General features: G+C 59.9%; 2 protein-coding genes across 2 annotated transcripts; one reads left to right on the forward strand and one right to left on the reverse strand.

The window, feature by feature from the left end:
• Window positions 1-213: 213 nt before the first annotated feature.
• On the reverse strand, window positions 214-2,133 carry FBXL15 (F-box and leucine rich repeat protein 15). Its single transcript, XM_065894587.1, has 4 exons — window positions 2,081-2,133; window positions 1,753-1,906; window positions 901-1,406; window positions 214-403 (listed from the first exon to the last, which is right to left on the reverse strand). The coding sequence occupies exons 1-4, from the start codon at window positions 2,131-2,133 to the stop codon at window positions 214-216; spliced, it is 903 nt and encodes a 300-aa protein (XP_065750659.1).
• Window positions 2,134-4,527: 2,394 nt separating this feature from the next.
• Window positions 4,528-19,770, forward strand: PSD (pleckstrin and Sec7 domain containing). The gene is made up of 17 exons (XM_065894037.1): window positions 4,528-4,613; window positions 5,894-6,630; window positions 6,905-7,007; window positions 7,500-7,860; window positions 8,610-9,044; window positions 10,243-10,437; window positions 10,604-10,684; window positions 10,891-11,003; window positions 11,632-11,690; window positions 11,799-11,888; window positions 15,674-15,717; window positions 17,158-17,348; window positions 17,433-17,503; window positions 17,612-17,769; window positions 17,929-18,073; window positions 18,331-18,474; window positions 18,962-19,770. Exons 2-17 carry the CDS (start codon window positions 5,977-5,979, stop codon window positions 19,190-19,192), a joined length of 3,075 nt encoding a protein of 1,024 aa, XP_065750109.1. The 5' UTR covers window positions 4,528-4,613; window positions 5,894-5,976; the 3' UTR covers window positions 19,193-19,770.
• Window positions 19,771-19,803: the final 33 nt, after the last annotated feature.

Genomic DNA, 19,803 nt, shown 5'->3' on the forward strand with positions numbered 1-19,803 from the left:
TGCTGGAGTACTGTGTTTGTCTCTCCCAGCCTCACATCCCCTATCTCCAACAGGGCAGCAGCGCCAGGCAAGAAGGGGTAAAAAGCTCTTTATTTGAAGCTCCAGGGTAGGGCAGGGCACTGGCCTCTCAGCCGAGGCCCCCACAGTTCAGTTTCCCTACGGTTCACAGTGAGGCCCCGCCACACAGTCCAGTTGTGCCCATCGGCAGGCGGGTCAGACCTGCAGGTTGACAAAGGGTGCAAAGCCTGCCATGTCCTGTAGCAGCACCAGGGCCTGATGCAGCGGAGGCTCCACATCGATGTCCACGCCGCGCTTCCGCAAACGGCTTAGGCTGGGCTCGGCCACATGGTGGCAGTGCCGCACCCGCAGCGAGCGCAGCGCGGGGCAGTACTCGGCCAGCGTCCTGGGGGAGGAGCCGGGTGAGGTGAGGGGCGTGAAGCCGCTACACCCACGGTGGGGGAGCCGGCAAAGCCCCTGTCTCCCTCCAGTTCGGGGTATACTTCTTCCCTCCGTACAGAAGGGAGGAGACCCGGTTTGGGGTCATGCATTTAATGCGTCCAGTGAACCGGAGACTTCCTGTCTCTGAAACAGGGAACCTGCTTCTCAGCTGCGCCCAGGATTGCAAGGTTTTCCCCTTGTTGAAGAACAGCCAGAAATCTGACTTTTGTACTCTGTATGTGGAATCTCCCAATGTGTAAATACTGGTTCAAAAAAGTTTTTAAACTGTGGGCTCTCTGGCCTAGGCATTCCTAGAGGCCCTTCCTGTTCAGAATGGGGGTACTGTGGTAGGAGGAAGATACAGAAACCCCAGTTCTGCCTTTCGACAACTACAGCCCGCCCCGACCCCCAGAGGCTAATTGATTGCCCTCCTCCCATCCCACCGACCCCAGGCCCAGGCACCTGACACCGTCGCTTCCAACCCGGAGGCAGCCGGTTAGGTCGAGGTGCTGGAGTTCCGGGCAGTTGCGAGCCAACTCCTGGACGGCGACGTCCCCCACATTGGCGTTGACCGCCAGCGAGAGGCTGCGAAGTCCTGCGCCGCGCCTCTGTGCCAGGTACACGATGGCTTCATCCTTGAGCTGTCGGCAGGCGGTGAGGTCCAGCTCCTCAAGGGCCGGACAGCGGTCAGCGAGGCCGCGCAGCGCCAGCCCATCTACCCAGTCACAGTGCGCGAGCGAAAGGCGCTGCAGGCGGGGGCAGCCCTCGGCCAGCGCCCCCAGCGCGCGGCGGCTCAGTTGCCCGCAGCCGGCCAGCGCCACACTCCGCAGCTGGGGATTCCGCGCCAGCACCGGCACCAGATCCTCGTCCGACAGCCATTCGTGACACGGCGCCAGCGCCAGCTCCTGCAGCCCCTCGGCGTCCCGCAGCAGCCAGGCCAATGCGGCCTGCGGGATCTGCGGACCCACCTACGGGCGGGGAAGCACCTCGACTCTCAGCTGGTTACGGGGGCGGATGCTGCCTACCCGTCCCTAAGGAGTGCTTTCCTGGCAGCAGGTCGCCCTCGGGGCTTGCCACCTGACCTCCCAAGAAAGACCCTACGCGCCCTCTGAGTTGATTCCCGGCACTCGCCCTTTGAGAGTACTTCTCGCTGGTTGGATCGCTTCCAGGTCATTCCTAGAGGCCCAAGGGGGATCCCAAAGGGTAGACAGCAGAGCTGGGGGCTGGAGGTTCAGGTCTGGGGACTGGAGGTTAGAGGCGGGGCTGGAGCCGGGGCGGGGGCAGAAGTGGGTGGGGCTCCGGCCCCAGGCTTACCTGAGCGGCGTCGAAGCGGCGCAGCCCGGCCAGGTGCAGCTGCACTAGCGCCCGGAAGGCCCGACTGACGCGCTGCAGCCGGAGCAGCTGGCGCAGCGGCACACGGCTCAGGACGTGTGGGAGCAGCACGTCTTCCCAGGGCAGGTCCAGGAGCCTGCGGGCAAAGGGGCGTTGGCGGCGGCGTCACCGGGTTGCTGTTACCTGCGAGTCCGCCTCCGTTATGCTCCTAAGCCCCGGCTCCTAAAAGCGACCCCCCAGACCCGGCCCTGGTTCAGCTACCCTCCCCCAGGCCTTTTTTCCCTCTCTCGGCCCCTCCGGTGCTCGGTACCTGACGGCCCCGGGCTCTTGCTCCCCTCCGGACAGCTCCATTGGTGGCTCCATCGGCTGTCTACTGCGCGTGCGCAGTAAGGTCTTGCTTTGGCCTGGAGCGGCCGCAGCGAACCCGCCTACTTTGGCTGTAGAGACAGACCGATTCAATCGAGTGCCGGCTCACTGAGGATCCTGTCTGAAAGTGTTCCGGATGGGTCCCGAAACTGAAGGCGAAACAGGCCGGTGGTATAAAGTTAGACCTCGCCTTCTCCGCTACAGGGCTTGAGACCCGAGGCTGAAGAATGCGATGGTGCAGCAGAGACTGGCTTTTTTCGTTTTGGGCTAGTGGCCGCCTCAAAGTGAAGTGATGGGAGGAGCAGGCAAAGCCAAACGTATAAGGGGCGGGGCCAGGACTGTTAAGGTTCTGGGCCTATTTTCTCTGCCCTCTGATCGCGTTTAGCGAGTTTGAAAAATGGGGAAAAACTGTCCAGGCTCTTATTGCCTGGCACGTAGTAGATGCCCAAGAATTGCTGAATGAATTGAATGGGGAAAGCTAGAATTTTTCTTCCTTCATCAAGCAAACTTGCCCAAACCTCCCATCCCTGGTTAATTGTGAAGTACAGAGCTATCCAACCCCTTCCACTCCCGGAAGATTTGTAACGGGTTTACACCTTGGAGGGAGAAATGTAGGGTCGAGAAGAAGGACTGTATCTCCAACTGGGTCCCTTTCCTTTATCCAGGAGGTCTAGAGTCCTGAGAAGAATAAGTGTTCAGGTCAGCCCGCCAGGAATACTGCTTATCGGTTGGCCTGGGGGTTTAGTTGTGGGGTCTGGGGCTGGGCCCGCCCTGGGGCAGTAATCCCCCCCCACACACACACACACAGAGCTCTGGGCTCAGACTCTGGGTTGCCCTCTCACTGCCTCCCCAGATCCTAGTTCAGAGTCCGCTCCAGGGAACCTCTGGAGCAGTGCTTTCCCCATCATCCATTGGCGGGGAGGATGTGAAGGAGGCCTAGGGCTACTGCTCTCCCAGATAGCTCCCATCCCCCCACCCCCACCCCGGCCCCAGCAGGGTTGCACTTTCCCGTCGTGCAACCGTTTCACCTGCCTCTTCATAACGAAAAATGCTTCCCATCCATTATCAGGGCTTCGGCATCTCTGCAAGGTGGGCATGTCTGTTCCGTCACTCCACTTTGAAGATGAAACCGAGGCCCTGGAGAAGCAGCACCTTGTCCGGGGTCAAGCGAGTCGGGATAAAGAACTCAGGCATCCTGGTTTTCCCAAAATCCCTTTCACACTCCTCCACCCTCCCCCACCCCACCCCCACTCCCATGATGCGAGAAGGGAGTAAACAGCAGCGGGGAAGGACCAGGGAGGGTCAGTTTGGGTGAGGGACTTGCTCCCTTTTCCTCCGCCTGCTTGGGGAAGGGTAGCTGGGAGGACAGATCTGTGCTAAGATAGAATCAAGTGGGCGCGCACCACCTCGGGCCGCGCGCCTCCTCCCCATCCCAGCGTTGTTCCCGCTTCTGCGCCTGCGCAGTGCGACAAATCTGGCGCTGTCCCCTTCAGCACCACGCCGAGCTCGCACAGCCCCTCCCCGCGGTGAGCCCCGCGCACCCCCGCCCCGCAAGTTCTTGCGCCCCCTGACCACTCGAACAGACCCCTTCTTCCTTCCGAGGTCACCACTTGCCTGCCCTGGAGTTCCCAAGGAGAGCAGTTGCCCTAGTAACTTTAGCGGTGCTTTCTTAAAATAGCCGGGCCCGCTTCTACCTTGGCCAAGGACACAAGGATTGCCTGTCTCCCACTTCCTCTAGTCCAGGCGTCATTCCGTCTAACCTCTTACCAGACGGGCAGGACGCCTAACTCAGGCAGCAAGGAAGTTCTTTTTGAAGTCTGACTAACATCCCTTCTGCTGCATCCTGGGCGAGTGGTCAGGGCTGTGTCTCCTGAGTCCTAGTCTTAGAACATCCGGAGGTTTTGAGGCAGTGCTCTCTAGATCTTTCTTCCATAAATTGATGGTCTCCTGGATTTAGGGGGCGGGTCCAGTCTACACCCGTACCGTGTGCTGGCGCGGCCGCGTGCTCGTGGGGGCGGGAGCGCATGTGGCATGTAACAGGTCATGTGGCAACCTCCTAGGGACACGCGTGGGGTCTGGAGCGGGACACGCGTGTGCAGCTGGGTCCTGCGTGCGGCTCGGGGTGGTGGACGAGAGGGACGTGGACACGATTGGGGTGGGTCATGTGAGGGTCTGAAGAACAAACCAGAGGTTCCATACGTCCTCCCCCTCCTCAGGGGCGGGTCTCAGGTTGGCGGGATTGCCCAGCGGGGACCTAGCGTCGAGAAGGGGGGCCAGCCTCCGGGGCTCAGGGCCCCGGGAAAGGGCGGGGTGGGGGGGAGGATTAGCTCTGAGCCGCGCGTAGGGGGGAAGGTGGGACTGAGAGGCGGGCGGGCCTGGAGCAAGCGGGAGCAAGCGGGAGTCGCGCTGCCTTCACAGCTGAGCTGGGCCCAGCCTCTCCCCTGCCTCTCCTCGGCCCCAGCTCCAGGCGAGCAGCGGTGAGTACTGAGGCGGCTCGAGTCCAGGGCTGCACTGGGGGTGCGTGCGCTGGGCCCCGACTGAGCTTCAGAAACCTGCCTGGCAGGGTTGCTGCTCCTGACCCTTGCCCCTACCCTGCATTGCCACCAGGGGACCTTTTACCCCTTTATGGTCCTTCCTGGGTTGGACAAGATCTGTCATACGCCTAGAGGGTGGGGGGAGAGATGGGGAGAGGGTCTGGTTCAGCCTTCACGCTGCCCCCCCCCCCCCCGCCAGAGACCAGTGACTAGTGGGGGTTGGGGGAGAGGGTGTATGTCCCTGTTTACGGATGTGTGTGAGGATGCATCTGTATGTGTGTGACTGTGACCAGTAAGTGTCTGTGAGTGTCTGATATGCCTGTGTCTCTATGTGCCTTGGAGAATGAGGGCCTGTGTGTATATTTGGGTATCTCTTTGTGTGTTCCTGTTTGATTGCAGTGTGTGTGTAAAACAAGCATGTGCCTTTCCATTACACACATATTTGTTATGACTGTGAGAGTGTATGAGGGTGTGTCTTTGAGCAATGTGTGTGTGTGCCTGTGTCTGTGTGTGCTGGAGGGTGTTGTCTATGAATGTGTTAGCTGTGTACTGATATTATTTGTCCTTATGTGTGTGTGTGCATGAGTATGTGTACCTGTATGGAGAACAAGAATGTCCCTTTCCCATTCAGCATGTATGTAGTAGAGGAGGAGCCTCTGTTCAGGCCTTTCTCTTCCCTTTCACCTATGCCTCTCAGCCCCTCATGTCCCTATATACCACCCCCATTCTTCCTCCCTCTCCTTCCAGGAGGCCTGAGTTCTCTCCCCCTGAGTGAGGGGCTTCTATAGAGAGACTGTGGAAGGTCCATGGCTGGACGATGATGATGGCTGGCTGATACTTCTGGTCCTGAGGGTGGGGTAGCAGTCTTCCCCCTCCCCCACCAGAAGTAGTTCCAAAATGCCACAGGAACTCTGGGCTCATTCAACTTCTGAAATACCTTCCTCTCTCCTCCCAGGGTGGTGCTTAGAGCCCCCAGGCAGAAAGGAGAGGAGCCAGGGGCCCATTGGGGGTACAATTCTTTTCTCTTCAGGCCTCCATGGAAGTAGCCCCAGCAGGAAGACTGATCACCACCCCCAGGGGTGGGATCAACGATGCCATATTCCCGGCATGGGCTAGACCCCTGGTGCTCAGTGACCCCAGCCAGCTTTCCCTTCCCTGTCTCTGCTCTCCTGTCCACCCGACTCCCCGGCAGTTCACCCCCTCCTCCCTTTCCTCTCTTGCAGGCCTGTCTGAAGAGTATGCTGCGCCCTCACTCCCCACCTGGCCTGGCCATCCCTGCCCCCCCAGCCTGACCCCCGGCCCCAGCATGGCCCAGGGTGCCATGCGCTTCTGCTCGGAAGGCGACTGTGCCATCTCCCCGCCACGATGCCCACGCCGCTGGCTCCCCGAAGGCCCAGTGCCCCAGAGCCCCCCCGCCAGCATGTATGGTAGCACAGGCTCCCTACTACGGCGGGTGGCAGGTCCAAGTCCCCAAGGCCGGGAACTTGGACGTGTGACAGCACCCTGTACACCCCTGCGTGGCCCCCCTTCACCCCGTGTTGCTCCCTCACCCTGGGCACCCTCTTCACCCACTGGGAAGCCCCCACCAGGGGCCCGGAGCTCTGTGGTCGTATTCCGCTTTGTGGAGAAGGCCAGCGTGAGGCCACTGAATGGTCTACCTGCTCCTGGAGGCTTGAGTCGGAGCTGGGACCTGGGTGGGGTCTCTCCTCCCAGTCCCACCCCAGCCCTTGGTCCTGGCTCCAACCGAAAGTTGCGGCTAGAAGCATCCACATCAGACCCACTCCCAGCTGGAGGAGGCTCAGCTCTGCCTGGCAGCCAGGGCCTTTTACACGGGCCACCAGCTCAACCTCAGGTTGGAGCAGACGGCCTTTACTCCTCTCTCCCCAATGGGCTGGGGGGACCCTCTGAGCACCTGGCCACATTATTCCGAGGACCTGCTGACACTGGACTCCTTAACCAGGTATGTGATCTCCCTTGGGCTCCCTGGAACCCCAGAGACCCAGCAAAGGCCAAGGCTTGTCTTCTTGGTGGTCTTGGGCCTATCAGCTGTTCACTCTGAATCCTTCAATCTGTGCTAAATCTGCCTCTTTCTTGCCCTCTTTGTTTGTCCTTATGTCTCTGCACCTCTGTCCCTGTATGTTTTTCGTTCTGTGTTTCTGTCCCATGTTCTTGTGTCTTTGTGTGTCTGGCTTTATCTCTGGGTGCCTGTGTCTATGTCTCCCTCCTTGGCTTAGGGGGACACCTGGTCCTCACCCAGAGAAGTCTCCTCTCATGCCCAGAGAATCGCTCGAGCCAAATGGGAATTCTTCTATGGCTCTTTGGACTCCCCCAGCTCAGGTAAGGCCTGGGACTGAGGCAAGGGGAACAGGACAGGGCCTTTTCCACAGCAGCCATGGCAGGCTAGGGAGCCTTCCTTTAAACCTCCCCCTATTCTTTCCTGGGCTTCTGAGTCAGCTAATGCTTCTCTAGGCCTCAGTCTATCCATCTGTGTTATGATAGGGGGTTGGGGGATGGCAGCTAGGTTGGGCACTTGGAGGAAGCTGGGTAGTGGAGGGAGGGGATGGCAGGATGTCAAGGGTCATTCCTTGGAGTAGAAAAGAGGCTGGTCTCCCTCAAGCCCCTCAAAGCTGTTTGATAAGAACTTGATTTGAAATGAGCTCCACTGGCACCAGGAAAAAGCTGAGTTTGTAGCAGGAGGAATGGCGGCTAGACAGTGAAAGAACTTCCTGCCAGTTTGAGGCCGTGGGGGAGAGTTCCTTCTGAGAACAGAATCAGGACAGGGAGCTGACCTGAATAACCTCCTGACCAGGATGCCTGTGCACACTGCAGGTGCTAAGCCCCCAGAGCAGGCCCCCCCATCTCCACCTGGGGTGGGCTCAGGGCAGGGCTCTGGGGTGGCTGTGGGGCGAGCAGCCAAGTACTCCGAGACGGACCTGGACACAGTGCCCCTGAGGTGCTACCGCGAGACCGACATCGATGAGGTGCTGGCTGAGCGGGAGGAGGCTGACTCGGCCATCGAGAGTCAGCCCAGCTCTGAGGGCCCGCCTGGCACTGCCCGCCCACCTGCCCCACGTCCCGGCCCATGCCTTGGCCCTCGTTCCAGCCTGGGCAGTGGCAATGAGGATGAGGATGAGGCAGGTGGGGAAGAGGATGTGGACGACGAGGTGTTTGAGGCCTCAGAAGGGGCCCGGTGAGTGGGGGAGTGGGAGAGGAAAGTGGCTTGCTCCTTCCCACTGGCCCAGAGCCAGAGGTGGGCTCAAAGGAATGGGAATAGAGACAAGGGTGGGGCCAGGACTGTCAGGACAAAGCGGTGTGCTGACAGGGCGCTGTAGCACTCGGGATTCCGGACAGAGGCCTGAGGCCTGGCAGGGTGCGGGGGGTGGGGGGGTGTGGGGACCATCATCAAGAGCCCAGGAGGGTAGGGGCAGCCAGGGTAGAGGAGGAAAGGGGTTCTAATGAGGGCCAGGGGCAGAGTGACAGGCCGAGGTCAGAATCAAGCCTGGGGGCACGGGAGCATCAGGCTAGATCCTGGATCCCGGCAGGAGAACGTGGAGTGTAGGGGCCTTCCTCTCTGTCTCACACCCCATTTCAGCCTGGATCCTCATCTTCTTTTCCTAAGATGTTGCCAGAAATAGAAATGGGATGGCAGGAGGAGAGAGGATCAGGGAGAAGGAGGAGAAAGGGAGATTAACAGGGAGTGAGAGAGAAAGGGGATTGGGTGTTGGGTATGGGTAGGGCTGGGGTGCTCCAGGGTCACTAAATAGCTTGGCAAACCTGTGGTGGGGACCCCATACTCGGGTGGCTCTTTTCGGGGGCTGGGAGCCTGTGGAAAGGGGATGATAATCCCCTTCATAGAGTCAGTATGAAAGTTCAATGAAATGCTACCTGAGAGCTGTCCTGTAGGCCCCTGATCAGAGATTCTTCTCCCCACCCCTGCAGGCCAGGCACCCGAATGCCTCACTCCGGGCCTCTCAAGTCGCCTCTGCCCTTTCTACCTGGGACCAGCCCCTTGGCTGATGGGCCCGACTCTTTCAGTTGTGTGTTTGAAGCCATCTTGGAGTCACACCGGGCCAAGGGCACCTCCTACACCAGCCTCGCCTCGTTGGAGGCCCTGGCCTCACCTGGCCCAACCCAGAGCCCCTTCTTCACCTTTGAGCTGCCTCCCCAGCCCCCTGCCCCCAGGCCTGACCCACCTGCTTCTGCCCCACTTGCCCCTCTCGAACCGGATTCTGGTACCAGCTCTGCTGCTGATGGGCCTTGGACACAGAGAGGGGAGGAAGAGGAGGCAGAGGCCAAGCAGGCCCCAAGGAGGGAGCCCCCTAGTCCCTGCCACTCAGAAGACAGCTACGGGCTGGGGGCAGCTCCCCTGGGCAGGTGAGTGATTCCTTTGGGTCCTCAGACTTGAGGCCCCAGGGCCCCAGGGCCCCAGGAACAGTTGCTCTAAGGGACAGAGCCTGAGTGTGAAGATGTAGTTTATATTCTTGACCCCTGATAGGAGTGGTTAGGGGATACAGATGTGTTTTCTCATTTGGAGGACTACTTCCATTGGCTGTGAGTGGGAGCCCCTCACAGCCTGCCGCCTTGGTCTCAGATCCAGTGACTTGCGAAACCATGGTTTAGGATTGAAGGGTCCCTAGAGGACACCCTCCTCTTTCTCTAGAAGGGCCCTTCCCTCCCCAGACAGAGCCCTAACCTGCTTAGAATTCTTCTGATCTTACCCTCAGTCAGCCTGGAGGTTTCTCCCAAAGATGCAGCCACCAGCTTCTCCTTTTGCTTCCCTCCCATGTCACCTCCCCCCTCCAATCTAGAGTCTCTCACCCTTCTCCAGGAAGTCCTTTCACCAGTCTAACCTTTCTGCTCTCCCCTCTGCCAGCTACCCTCTCAGTCACTGAAGCCATGGCAACAGGAGGGGGTGGCCAGGGAGACAAGGTTGCCTAGCAACTAGGAGTTTCCGGCCTCTGTCTCTGGGGTGACAGGTGGCTTTGTGAGTAGAGCAGCTGGGGTGGGAAAGGAAGGCAGAAGGAGACAGGGGATGAGGAATTCACTCTGACCCCCAATACCCTCTACCCCAGAGCCTACTTCTTTGAGGGTATAAGAGAAGGACTGGAGGAGGCTCCTCTCCCTAAAAGGCAGGAAGAGGAAAGACATAGGAGCAGGAAAGTGTCCCTGCTGCCCTCACATCTTTGTCTGACCCTCCACTGTTCCTCCCTAGCAGTCCATCTATCCTATCTTTGCCCATAGTCTCAGACACAGAAGACTCTGTCCTGAGTAGGTCCAGTGTGGGAATGGGGAATCTATGTCTAATAGCAAACTTAGGGAGCTTTGGGGAAAGCAGCCAGAACTCCCAAAGCAGCAACATGGATGTGGGTTAGATTTGAGGCGGGACTTCCACAGAGAGGTGGTAATGATGGAGTAGGCTGAAGGAAGGAATTTCCTTCTCTGGAGAAAAGAAAAATGCCTTCCCCATGTCCCAATCTTCCCTTCTCTGTCTACTGGGTCTGGAGGCAGAGGAAGGATCTGGATGGCCCCTGAGGGCTTGCCCCACCTCTGAGCTGGTGTTCTACCCTGGCAGTGAACCACCCCTGAGCCAGCTCGTGTCTGATTCGGACTCAGAGCTGGACAGCACAGAACGGCTGGCCCTGGGAAGCACAGACACCTTGTCTAATGGGCAGAAAGCAGACCTGGAGGCTGCGCAGCGCCTAGCTAAGAGGCTGTACCGACTAGACGGCTTCAGGAAGGCGGATGTGGCCCGGCACCTGGGCAAGAAGTAAAGGCACTGGGCTGGGATTGAGAATGGGGGGAGAAGGAATGCATCCTGTGGGCAGCACCTCCACATCCCCTGTATCTAATACCCCCAGGTCTCTAGGTAAACCCCACCTGGCCCCTTGACACTTCCCCTTGAGACTCCACCTGTCTCTCTGCCCTGCCCACAGCAATGACTTCAGCAAACTTGTGGCTGGAGAGTACCTGAAGTTCTTTGTCTTCACGGGCATGACTCTGGACCAAGCTCTCAGGTGGGTGTCCAGCCCTTTGAGGGCAGCGCCTACTCTCCAGGCCTGGTGTGCAGGGCCTCAGTTATGCCTCCTCTGAGCCCCGTGACTCCCCTAAACTGCCCTGAAGTCACCCTTTCCCAAGCTGTCTGGGCATGGCCAAGAGCCAGGGCTGCCTGGTAAGGGGACCTTGGGTAGAGGTGACATGTCCCCTCTTCCCACCTCCCCAGGGTGTTTCTGAAGGAGCTGGCCTTAATGGGTGAGACCCAGGAACGGGAGCGCGTGCTGGCCCACTTCTCCCAGAGATACTTCCAGTGCAATCCTGGAGCCCTGTCCTCAGAGGGTGAGGAGGCCCGGGGCAGGGCATTCCTGGCTGGTCACTGAGGCAGATGGGCACATCTGTGCAAAGCAGCATGAGTGTGTGTGCAGAAGTACCCGAATGCATGAGCTTGCAGGCATGCAAGCATGCATGTATGCAGACAGTACTGGCACGGCTGTACAGATGTGGAACTGTGCATGTGGGCAGGTATAGTGCTAGGTAGGGTCTAGTGTGTGTTGTGAAGAGGCACGTGGCAGGTGTGTTTGCATGTCATTGTTTGCATACATGTGCAAGACAGTGCTTGGCCTGAGTAGGGATTCTATTTGGTCTGCATAACTGTGTGGGGCCCAATGGCTTGCATAGACACAGAGGCATGTTGGTGTTGGGGGCAAGCAGTGGGCTGCCCCCAGAACCTTAGGGAGTTAGGTAGGGTGACCTAAGAAGAGGGAGAGGTCCCATCTGAGGGATTTACTGGAAGAGAGAGGTCTTTGCTCTGGAGGGGTTTGCTAATGGGGTCGGGGACTTACAAAAGTGTGGTTGTGAGCCAAAGGGGTTCCTGAAAGGGGGCAGGGGATGAACTGGAAGATTGAGGAAGATAGATGTGTAAAAGTCCCTGCGAGGTGGCCAAGGCTGAATGTCAATTCGCTCCTAGACGGTGCGCACACGCTGACCTGCGCCCTCATGCTACTCAATACGGATCTCCACGGCCACGTGAGTAGGGGGGCTGGCGGGAGGGAGCCCGGAGCACCCCGTCCAGGCCCTCAAGGCCTGGGAGGCGAAGGACTCCCCAAGCTCAGAGGCCTCTGTGCCCTCCATTAGAACATCGGGAAGCGCATGACCTGCGGAGACTTCATTGGTAACCTGGAGGGCCTCAACGAAGGCGGCGACTTCCCCAGAGAGCTGCTCAAGGTGGGGGGTGGGGCGGGGCGGGGCAGAGGTCGTGGGAGGGGAGGGACAGGGGACCTATCAGCAGGCCTCCGAGGGAGGGGCGGGGAGGGGCCTGCCACCACCCAGTTCCCGCTGTGGAAGCCTGAGCTCTAGTGACTCAGCCTGGGGACCGCCCCCTCCCCCAGCCCCCACAAGACTGGCTTTCCCGGAACATGCGCACTCGCAGTCCCAGCGCGCAGCGGGGGAGGGCGGGGAAAACAGTTCTCGAAAACACGTGACCAGCAGGCCCTGGACCCTGTATTTTGGCTTCGTTAGCGCCCCTCCTTAAGTGTTCACTGAGGAAAGGGGTGGGGTGTGTGTGGGGGGGTCTCTGCAAGGGCGGTGGGGCGCGCATAGGTACACCACTTCCCTCCCCGCGCCCAGCCCCCGCCCCACGGTGTACGGCCACAAAGGCCTCTCTGGTACCGCTGCACTGGAGGGACCCGGAGTTGGGGGCCCTGAGAGGGACAAAGGCTTTCCGGGGTCCTGAAGCCAGTTAGCACCAAGCTGGGACTACACACTGCGCTTCTGGCTCCTTAGTGGGCAGGCCCCGCGCCCAGGCGCCAGGTCCTGAGGGGTTAGCTACACTGGAGCGGGTAGGATGGGAGGAGGAGGGGGGTGGCCTGGTCCTTGGCTTCAGTCCTCTTCCAGATCGGGTGGCGTTTTATCTGAGAAGGCCTGCACTCCCTTGAAACCCCCAGAGTTGTCAAAGGGGTCTCCCGGCCACCGCATACATGTGACAGCACTGGAGTGTCCTGGGGCGTGTCTGTGAACGTGGGGTATGTTGAGCTTCTGAGTTTGGGAACGTATCTTGAGTGGGGCCGTCCACTGTGAGCTGGGGGGGCGTCAGTGAGTTGGGGTGTATGCTGACTTGTATATGTGATTTAGGGTCTGTGAATCATAGGGCTTTGACTTGCAGTGTGTTTGTGCTTTAGGGCTTATGATTTAGAGTGTGTTGGGATGTAGGTTGGGTGTTTGTGTGTGTTGGGGTGTATATCTACGAATTGACTATCTGGTTTATGACAGGTGTCCATGAGTAGGGGGTGTATGTCTGTGAGTTAACGACTGTAAAATTTGAGGTGTACCTCTGAATTTGTAGTGTCTGTGAGTTGAGGTGAATGTGTATTGGTGCATCTGGTTAGTTGGGGTGTATGTAAAGTGGGGTGTTTGAAGGTGATTATACACTCGGGCATTTGAAGTATCTGCGGGTCGGTGAGCTGGGTAATTCCACGGCTGTTTCCATCCTGCGCCGCTGTCTCTAGCCTCGTGGCCCCTCCTGGCTCTGTAAAAAAGGGCCGCCAGGAGGCGTTCCGACCTTTCTCCTCACCACCGCACCCAGACGAGACAGGAGAGCGCTCCAGACCCTACAGGGACAGCCCATCTCACAGCCCTAACCTCCCAGCACCCCTAGAAAAGGCCACCGCGCCGCCCCCCCACCGGCCCTCCCAGGCGCCTCCCGCGTGACGGCGCGCGGCGGGCCCTCCTGTCGGTCGGACGCCTCCATTTTGCGCCGTCCCCGCCCCTCGCCCTCGCCCTCCCCTCTCCGTCGGCGCCCACCCCCCCACCCGCTCTCGCCGAGCTGCAGAGCAGACAGCGTCGCCGCCGCCGCCGCCGTCGCCGCCGAGCGCTCCGTGCGTCGGTGGGAGCCGGGCCGGGCTCGGGCCGGGCCGGGCCGGGCTGCTCGCGCCGGCTGTCGGGGGAGCCGTCCGCGGGCCGTCCGGGTCGTCCGCGGCCGAGGCCGGACGGCGGCATGGCCGGGGGCCGCGGCGCGCCGGCCGGGCCAGCATGATCGGTGTCAACAGCATCCACAGCAGCGCCGGGCGGCTGCGCTCGCGCTCGCTGTGCTCCGTGCGCTACGGGCGCACCCACCGCGGCGCGGAGACCCTGTGCTACGGCTGGCCGCAGCGCTCGCGCAGTCTCAAGCCCGTGCTCTACACCGACCTGGTGGTCAGCCGCCTGCAGAGCCGCAAGAAGAAAAAGGCGGTGAGGGCGGTGGGGCCGCGGCCCACGCCAGGCTGGGGGACGACCGAGGGGGTTGCTGAGGGCGGCACGCGACTGAGGGGGCGGCTTGAGGGAGGCGCTGAAGGCATCGCAAGCCTAGGGGGGAGCCCGACACGGACAGAGCCCACGGGTAGCCAGGGGTGGGCATGGGGTGGGGGTAGGGCAGAGACCCTCGGATCAAGTTGGGGATCGCAGACCAAAGGGTCTTTGGACCTTCTAGATGAGAGCATGAGACGGAGCTCACCTGTGGGGTTTAGGAATTTTCGAAGGAAGACGTTGTGGGCCAAAGGAAGTGCCGAGAGGGGCAGGGGATGAACTGCAGGGGTGGAGACAAGGACCGCAGGTTGGCTTTCGGTGGCCACTTCACGTCCTGGCCCGAGAGTTGGAGTGTGAGGGCTTAGCGTCTGCGCCTTGCTGAGTTTGGTCGGGGTGGTGCTGGGAGGGCTGAGTATGCACCTGACTGACTGGGTTGTGCTGTGGGGTGGAGGTCGTGGTGTACCTGCCCCCGGCCAGGGTGTGCCCATGTGGGGGGGTGCTTGGCAAGCCTTGTGGTTGGGTATAGCAGTGGACAGTGAAAGAGTCAGAGACCGTGTTGTGTGGGCAGTGGGGGGCTGTGTCCCATCTTGGAGAAGGTGCCGACGTCACCACTGCATCCAACTCCTCGCACGCAGGCATCACACGCCACACGCTTAGCCGCATGTGCTGGGGACACACCCACTCACGGACAGGCTGGTGGAAGCGCCCCCACAGTGGGAGCCACTGGTGTGAACCCACGTTGCAGGCTACTCCCAAGAAGAGGGGTCCCCTATGCCACTACTGGAACCCATCCTCTCCTCCGACTACCCCAAGGCCCCTGCAGGTCCCCCAGGCCAACTGTACAGAGGCAAGTGACTCGGGAATTCACAGGGAGTTTGGAGTGTGCAGGGTTTGGAAGCTAAAACTATTGTCTTTTAGACTAGTGTCCACTCTGCAGGAACATGAAGTATGTGCGTGGGCAGGGGGCTGGACCACTCTGGCATTTGGCTTGCTGGGGCTCTCTGGGTTGGGCGAAGATCTCAGCTTGCACTGGGGCTGGGAGCCATGGGAGTGTGTTCTCTGTTAGCCAAGGAGGGAGGTGACAGGGAGAGTCCTGTTCCTGGGCCTCAGTTTCCCCATATGCCCTGTGTGGGTTTATCCTGTCGAAATAGGCCAAAACACATGGTTGGGGAAAGGAGAGCTTCTTAGGCTGCGCTTTTCCATTCCTTCTAGGGCTGTGCTTCCCCCACCCAGGTTCTGAATAGGATGACTCTTAACAATAACAGCAGCAGCAAAGATAAGAGCAGTTGCTACTTATTGCACATAAACCGTACGCCAGGATGTCCTGTGTTAGTTGCTTGCCCTATGGTAAACACGTGGTACTTGGACTTCCCTGGCCGTCCAGTGGTTAAGAGCTCCCAGTGCAGGGGTGCGGGTTCTATCCCTGGTCAGGGACCTGAGATCCTGCATGCTGCGTGGCGTGGCCAAAAAAAAAATAAAACGACCACGTGGTGCTACGTTTGTTCTTCCCATGGAGACTTGTCCAGAGTCATGCAGCTCAAGTGGCAAACCTGGGCCTGGGTCCTAGTACCTTGTTCTAGAGCCTGTCAGTCATTACACCCTACTGCCCATCCCCACCCCCAGTTCTGTCTCCTCCCCCAAACTTGGAGGGAGGGCTCTGAGCTCTGGCATTGGTGCACCTCCCCCCCAGGATTGACCCCCACCCCCTTGGTTTGTTCCTCCCTCTGCAGGCCTTGTACAGCTCCATTAAGAATGAAAAGTTGCAGTGGGCCATGTGAGTCCTGGGGCATGTGAGGGGCTGGGATGGGATGTCGGGAAGGGGCTGCCTGGAGAGGTCCAGAGCACTGAGATGGGCTGAGTGAATCCTGGGGCTGTGGAGCCGGGGAGGCGGGTGAGAGCACGAGAGGCTGCCTCACTTCCTTTTTTGGAGGTGCCCGCCTGGACGTGGGGTTCTGTGTCTTGTCTCTAGCTGGGTTGTTATGACAAGCTGGGTTGGGGTGGGTGGCCATTGTCAGCTGGCCTGGGATGAGGGTGCTGAAACAAATGGGGGGAGGTCTCTTGGCACCCAAGTGGGAAAGTAGAAGTCTCTGGAAGTAGGGCCCCCGACCAGTAGAGGGAGAGCCTCCTCCTGGGTCCTAGGGAGCCAGAGTGTCACAGAATTGTCTACTCTTGGCAGCCCCAGTGGAAACAGAAAGACTCAGTTAAGTCTTGGAAGAGTCTAGTCTGAGGGAGGAGGTCTAGTTTTAGTCGAGTCCCCCAGTCTGAGGTAGAGCCCTCATCTAAACAGTCAATAGATCACTCCTACTTGCTGATATCTGCTGAGAGTCCAGTCACTGCTCAGTTTAGCTGGGAGCTCCCAGTCTGCAGGAGAGAAGACCTCAGAGGAGGCAAAGCTCAGGACTGGGGTACAGGGGGGATCAGGGAAAGCTTCTGTGAGCATTGGTCTCGGGGCAAGCCTTGACGGAGAGGAAGCATTGTTTGGGGAGAGAAGGAGGGAAGTTGGCATTTGGGAGGCCAATGTGTGGTGGCTGAAACGAGTGTGGGGTGAGGAGACCAAGAGGAGGCAGGCTAGCTGGAATAGAGAGTGGCAGGAGAGAGACAGTGTTGGTGAGGATGTAGTGTAGGCTCCAGGTGGAAGGCAGTGGGGAGCTACTGCAGGTTCTTGATGAGGGAGTGACAAAATAGAATCAGATTTTTTAGCTGATAGCTGACAGAGCCTGCAGACCAGGAGGTACTAGGAAGCTCCTTCTGCCACCATTTAGCCAACAAGCTACGAGTAAAGCCTGGTGCTGGGTGTGGTTGAGAGGCTGATTCAGACATGTGTCTGCTCCGGTGGAGAAGGGAGTGAGGGGTGTGTGTGTGTGTGTGTGTGTGTGCAGAAATGGAGAGGATGGGGCTGCGTACACGTGAGGGGAGGAAGGGACAGACGTGGCCCTACCCTTGGGAACTCTAATCTGGGGGCAGAGACATGCTGCCTCGAGGACCCCTGATCTGAGTGGGGAGGTACAGCTACACCCTGGTGCAACCCGGTCTGAGGCCGGAAATGTGGCTCCAGGAGCCTCAGGCTGAGGGGAGCCACGCCCTATGAGAGGGGCAGTCCCCCCAGCCCCTTCTTCACAGACACTGGAGGAGCGTTCCTGGGTGGCAGAGGCCGGGCCTGAAGGGGGGGTCGTGGCTACACGGCCAGCCCCCTCTGAGGTGATCACACCTGCAGAGACGAGGAGGAGCTGAGGCGCTCTCTGTCTGAGTTGGCCGACCCCAACCCCAAGGTCATCAAGAGAGTCAGCGGGGGCAGTGGCAGCGGCTCCAGCCCTTTCCTGGACCTGACTCCCGAGCCTGGGGCCACAGTCTACAAGCACGGGGCCTTGGTGCGAAAGGTGCACGCAGACCCTGACTGCAGGAAGAGTACGTGGCCAGGTGGGGAGCCCTGGGGGATGGATGGGAGTGGGCCTGTCTCAGACCCCCCTGACTTGTCTTCCTTCCCCCCAGCACCTCGGGGCAAGCGGGGCTGGAAGAACTTCCACGGGATCCTCAAGGGCATGATCCTCTACCTGCAGAAGGTGCGGGGGCCAGCTCAAGGGGCTGGGGCTGAGCTGGCTCAGGGGAGGGAGTAGGGGTGGGTCGAGCTGGGCTGGGACTGCAGCCAGGACGAGATGGGCACCCCACAGGAGGAGTACCAGCCTGGGGAGGCCCCGTCGGAGGCTGAGCTGAAGAACGCCATCAGCATCCACCACGCACTGGCCACGCGTGCCAGTGACTACAGCAAGAGGCCCCACGTCTTCTACTTGCGCACCGCTGACTGGCGGGTCTTCCTCTTCCAGGCTCCGTGAGTGCCCTCCTCCTGCCCATCCCAGACCCCTTCACTCCACTCCCAGCTTGCTCCCATCCCTTGTCCCTGGATTGCCTCATTGCTTCTCAGGCCAGGACTGGCATCCCTGGATGGAACCCTGGGCCCAGGTCCCAGATGGCTGTGCTGTCTCCCCAGGAGCCTGGAGCAGATGCAGTCCTGGATCACTCGCATCAATGTGGTGGCTGCTATGTTCTCCGCACCCCCCTTCCCAGCTGCTGTCAGTTCTCAGAAGAAGTTCAGCCGCCCTCTGCTGCCCAGTGCTGCCACCCGCCTCCCCCAGGTACCCCCAGCTCTGTCCACCTGGTGCCAGCGGGACGGAGGCAGGCCTAGGCCGACTGCACTCCAGGCCGCTGTGTATGATACATGTAGATGTCCAGTGCACCAGGACATGGGCCATAGTGGGGCGTGCAGAGGCTGAAATACTGTTGGTTAACCCATACATGGTGCTTTGTTCAAACAAAGGATGGGGCACCTTTTCTAAAAACTTGCACAAAGGCACTGTCTCTGCCAGAGTGACCATGCTCCCCCGGCCTCTAGGAGGAGCAGATGCGGACCCACGAGGCCAAGCTGAAGGCCATGGCAAGTGAGTTGCGGCAGCACCGGGCTGCCCATCTGGGCAAGAAGGCCCGGGGCAAGGAGGCTGAGGAACAGCGGCAGAAGGAGGCCTATCTGGAGTTTGAGGTGAGCCTCCCGGCCCGGGCAACTCTGTGGCTCCTTGCTCCACCGGTGAGACCTCTGTGTCTCCATACAGAGGCTCAGACTAGTGATTCATGGCATGGACTCTAAGAGTGGGACTAGCTAAGTGACCCTGGGCAGACTGCTTAATCCCTCTGAGCTGCAGTTTCCTCTCCTGTGGGACAGGGACAGCATTCCATCCCCACTAGGGAAATAAAAGGAGATGATGTCTCTTACGTGCTCAGTTTTGCCAACTCTGGTAAAGGCTCAAGAAACATTAGCTGTTACAGTTGACAGTCTAGAGAGAACCCAGAGAAGGTCACCAAACTACCCAGGGATCATGTCGCAGTCAGTCCTTGGGGGCTTTTGGGGCTTCAGAGGTAGGCAAGAACGTGGCATCTCCTAGCCTTCTTTGGCGTTCCCTCCCTGCTCCAGACGGGGGTGGGCTGGGCAGACGGTGGACAGCAGGCTCATCCCTGCCCCTCTGCCTCAGAAATCTCGCTATGGCACATATGCAGCGCTGCTTCGGGTCAAGCTGAAGGCGGGCAGTGAAGAGCTGGATGCGGTAGAGGCAGCACTGGCCCAAGCCGGGAGCACGGAAGACGGACTCCCCCCTCCTCACTCCAGTCCCTCCTCGCAGCCCAACACCTCCAGCCAGCCCCGGGCTCAGTGTCCTGGCCCAGAGTCTCGCGCAGGGGCAGGCAGTGGGCGGTGGAAGCCCTGAGTTGAGGGTGGGAGTGGGGCGGGGCGGGTGGTGCCCACCAGGCACCTGCATGACAGGGCCCTGCCTGAGCCCGGGCCGGCCTCGGGCCACCTGGGAGGGCCCCTCGGTCCAGGGCCTGACCGCGCCGGACGCGGTGTCCGGGGCAGGGCAGGGCAGGGCTAGGGCACGGGCCTCAGGAGCCTTAGGCTAAGGGCCCCTCCGAGACCCCCTTTTTGTGATAATGTTTTGCACTTTTTCGTACAGGGGACTGGGACGGGAGGGGCCAGGGCCCCTAGACTTTTGATGCTTTTTTTTTGTGTGGGGGAGACCTGACATTTCTGCTGAGACACCCCACCCCTGACACCAGCAATCGCCCTCCACCCTGGGGCCTGGCTCAGACAGAAGCCAGGAGTTGGGGCTGAGCTGGTTTTCCCTCCCTCTTCCATGAGGGCTCACCCGCTCTTTCCAGAGGTGGCGGAAGGGTGTCCATGCTGAGGCCCTATGCACAGGCCGGGGGCAGCATGGCCTTGCTTTCCCTCCTTCAGTGGGCCCTACCCTTTGTATAGCCTCCACCTCCATTAAAACTGCTCTAGACTTGCTGGCTGGGCCTCCTCCTCTATCCAGTGCCTGGC

The sequence above is a fragment of the Phocoena phocoena genome, chromosome 16 (genome assembly GCF_963924675.1).
Source record: "Phocoena phocoena chromosome 16, mPhoPho1.1, whole genome shotgun sequence".
Classification (NCBI taxonomy): Eukaryota; Metazoa; Chordata; class Mammalia; order Artiodactyla; family Phocoenidae; genus Phocoena; species Phocoena phocoena.